The 2,103-nt window shown below is 41.0% G+C and overlaps 1 protein-coding gene across 1 annotated transcript in view; it reads left to right on the top strand.

The window, feature by feature from the left end:
- Positions 1-2,103, top strand: part of LOC106881598 (sodium-dependent serotonin transporter) — a 148,703-nt gene that overhangs the window by 135,026 nt on the left and 11,574 nt on the right. Inside the window, exon 10 of the mRNA XM_052968508.1 lies at positions 345-457. Within this exon, the coding sequence (XP_052824468.1) occupies positions 345-457 (113 nt within the window). The remainder of the gene's footprint in view (positions 1-344; positions 458-2,103) is intronic.

A 2,103-nucleotide genomic window follows, 5' to 3' on the forward strand; every position in this document is an offset into this window, starting at 1 on the left:
TATATATATAGGGAGAATTCACAAAAAAACAAAAGACGAAGGCAGGTGGTGTAGAAAACAAACAGATGTATTAGTATAACGCTCGGGAATTGAAAAAGTCTTTAACGTTTCGAGCCTACGCTCTTCCACAGAAAGAAACACAGAAAGAAACAAGGACACAAACAAGCAGAGAAAAAAATTTTGTGTAGTGCTAAGCGATCTATCATGGCGAATGCCGGACAGGAGGGTCACACAGGAGAGCTAAGAAGAAGGGGAGGTAACAAATATGTATGTACGTATATGTAAAGTTAAATGTGTATCTCTATGGACTGATTGAAGCAGTTTTTAATGCGTTTCTTCTTTAGGCCCAGGTCTGGTGTTTGTGGTTTACCCGGAAGCAGTTTCTATGTTGACCGGTTCAACTTTCTGGGCAATCATTTTCTTTTTGATGCTCATAACCCTTGGTTTAGACAGTACGGTAAGTTGAACAATTACATTTAATTTCATCATCATCATCATCGACATCGCCGTTGCCATCATCATCATCATCATCAGTGCAACCTCCACCACCATCTTCACCAATGTCTTTATCCTTACCAACACCATTAAAGTGACAACAACAACAACCACCATCATCATCGTCATCATCATTGGCAGAATCGATAGAGCGACGGAGAAAACGCTTTACGATATTGCGTTTATTTTGCTTTCTGAGTCCAAATCCTTCTGATGTCAACACTGGCGTTTCTCTTTTATAAAATAGCAGTTTCGTACTCGACTATAGTCATTCCGGGTGTAGCTGCGGATTCGGAAGCAGACAAAGGATCCAGGGTTAAAGAGCGGAGGGGAAGAACCATAGCCCAGTCAGTTTCACAAATTACTGGCGAAGCTGAAGGAAATGAAAGGTTTGGGGGAGGAGCAGATGGAAAAGCAGCGGAATCAGATTCGAGGAAATGGAACCCCCGTAGAATGGAACTCCGGGGAAATAATGCCGGGGTTGGGCTGAAGAGAAAGAGAAAGCAGTTAGTGATGGAACGGACATGAGGCATTAAAGGCGGAGGTCAGTCGGCAGCATGGCGAACGCGAAAGCAATCGTTGTTGATAATTGTTAGGGTTGAGGTGTGACATGTGGGGTGACGAGCCATGCGTAGATTTTAAAGATGGAGTCGTAGCAGTAGAGGAGATGGAGAAGGATAAGTGGGGGAAGTGATGGGGTTTGAAAAGACAGGCAGAAATATGGTGGAGCTGAGGTGAAAACGGAGATGACCAGGTTGAAAGTTAACAGATGTAATTGAGAAAATAGATGGGAATTCTAGTGCAAGGTGGAGGGAGTTAAGAAAAGTGAAGAAGGACTTGAACTCTCTTTTTTTTCTACTCTAGGCACAAGGCCCGAAATGTTTGGGGAGGATGGGCCAGTCGATTAGATCGACTGGTACTTAATTTATCGACCCCGAAAGGATGAAAGGCAAAGTCGACCTCGACGCAATTTGAACTCAGAACGAAACAGCAGACGAAATACCGCTAAGCTTTTCGTCCGGCGTGCTAACAATTCTAATCTCGTTCGTTCAATATTTTGTAGAGGGAATGTAAAATATGCACACATTTTTGTGCTGGCCGCTCCTTGATTAGCTTCTCATCCCTCCACCACCACTCGCCCTCTTATCACACTACTGTCTATTGACCGTGCCGTTTATAAGTGGATACGTGTACATAGATACATACATACATATAATGCTATATGTATGTTGGTAGTTATACACATATATATTATGTACAAATGCAAGTATGTATATACGTATATTTGCATTTATATACGCACGTATATCCGTATGGTGTAGAAAACAAAGTGGGTTGGTGCATAATTATTGCGGCTTTTTTTCAACAAATTTCATACAACAACAACAATAACAATATTTAACAAAAACATATTTAAATGGCGGTCTGGCCGTCTGCCAAGCAAATGGGAAGCAGTGATTGAAGTCGATGGTGAATATGCTCCGGAATAATCATTTAAAGATGTTTTTGGTACATGTTGTTATTGGTTTTGTCGAATAAAATTTGTTGAAAAAAAAAAAAAGCCGCAATAATTATGCACCAACCTAATATATGTATGTATGTATGTAT

Source organism: Octopus bimaculoides, chromosome 6 (genome assembly GCF_001194135.2).
Source record: "Octopus bimaculoides isolate UCB-OBI-ISO-001 chromosome 6, ASM119413v2, whole genome shotgun sequence".
In the NCBI taxonomy this organism is placed as follows: Eukaryota; Metazoa; Mollusca; class Cephalopoda; order Octopoda; family Octopodidae; genus Octopus; species Octopus bimaculoides.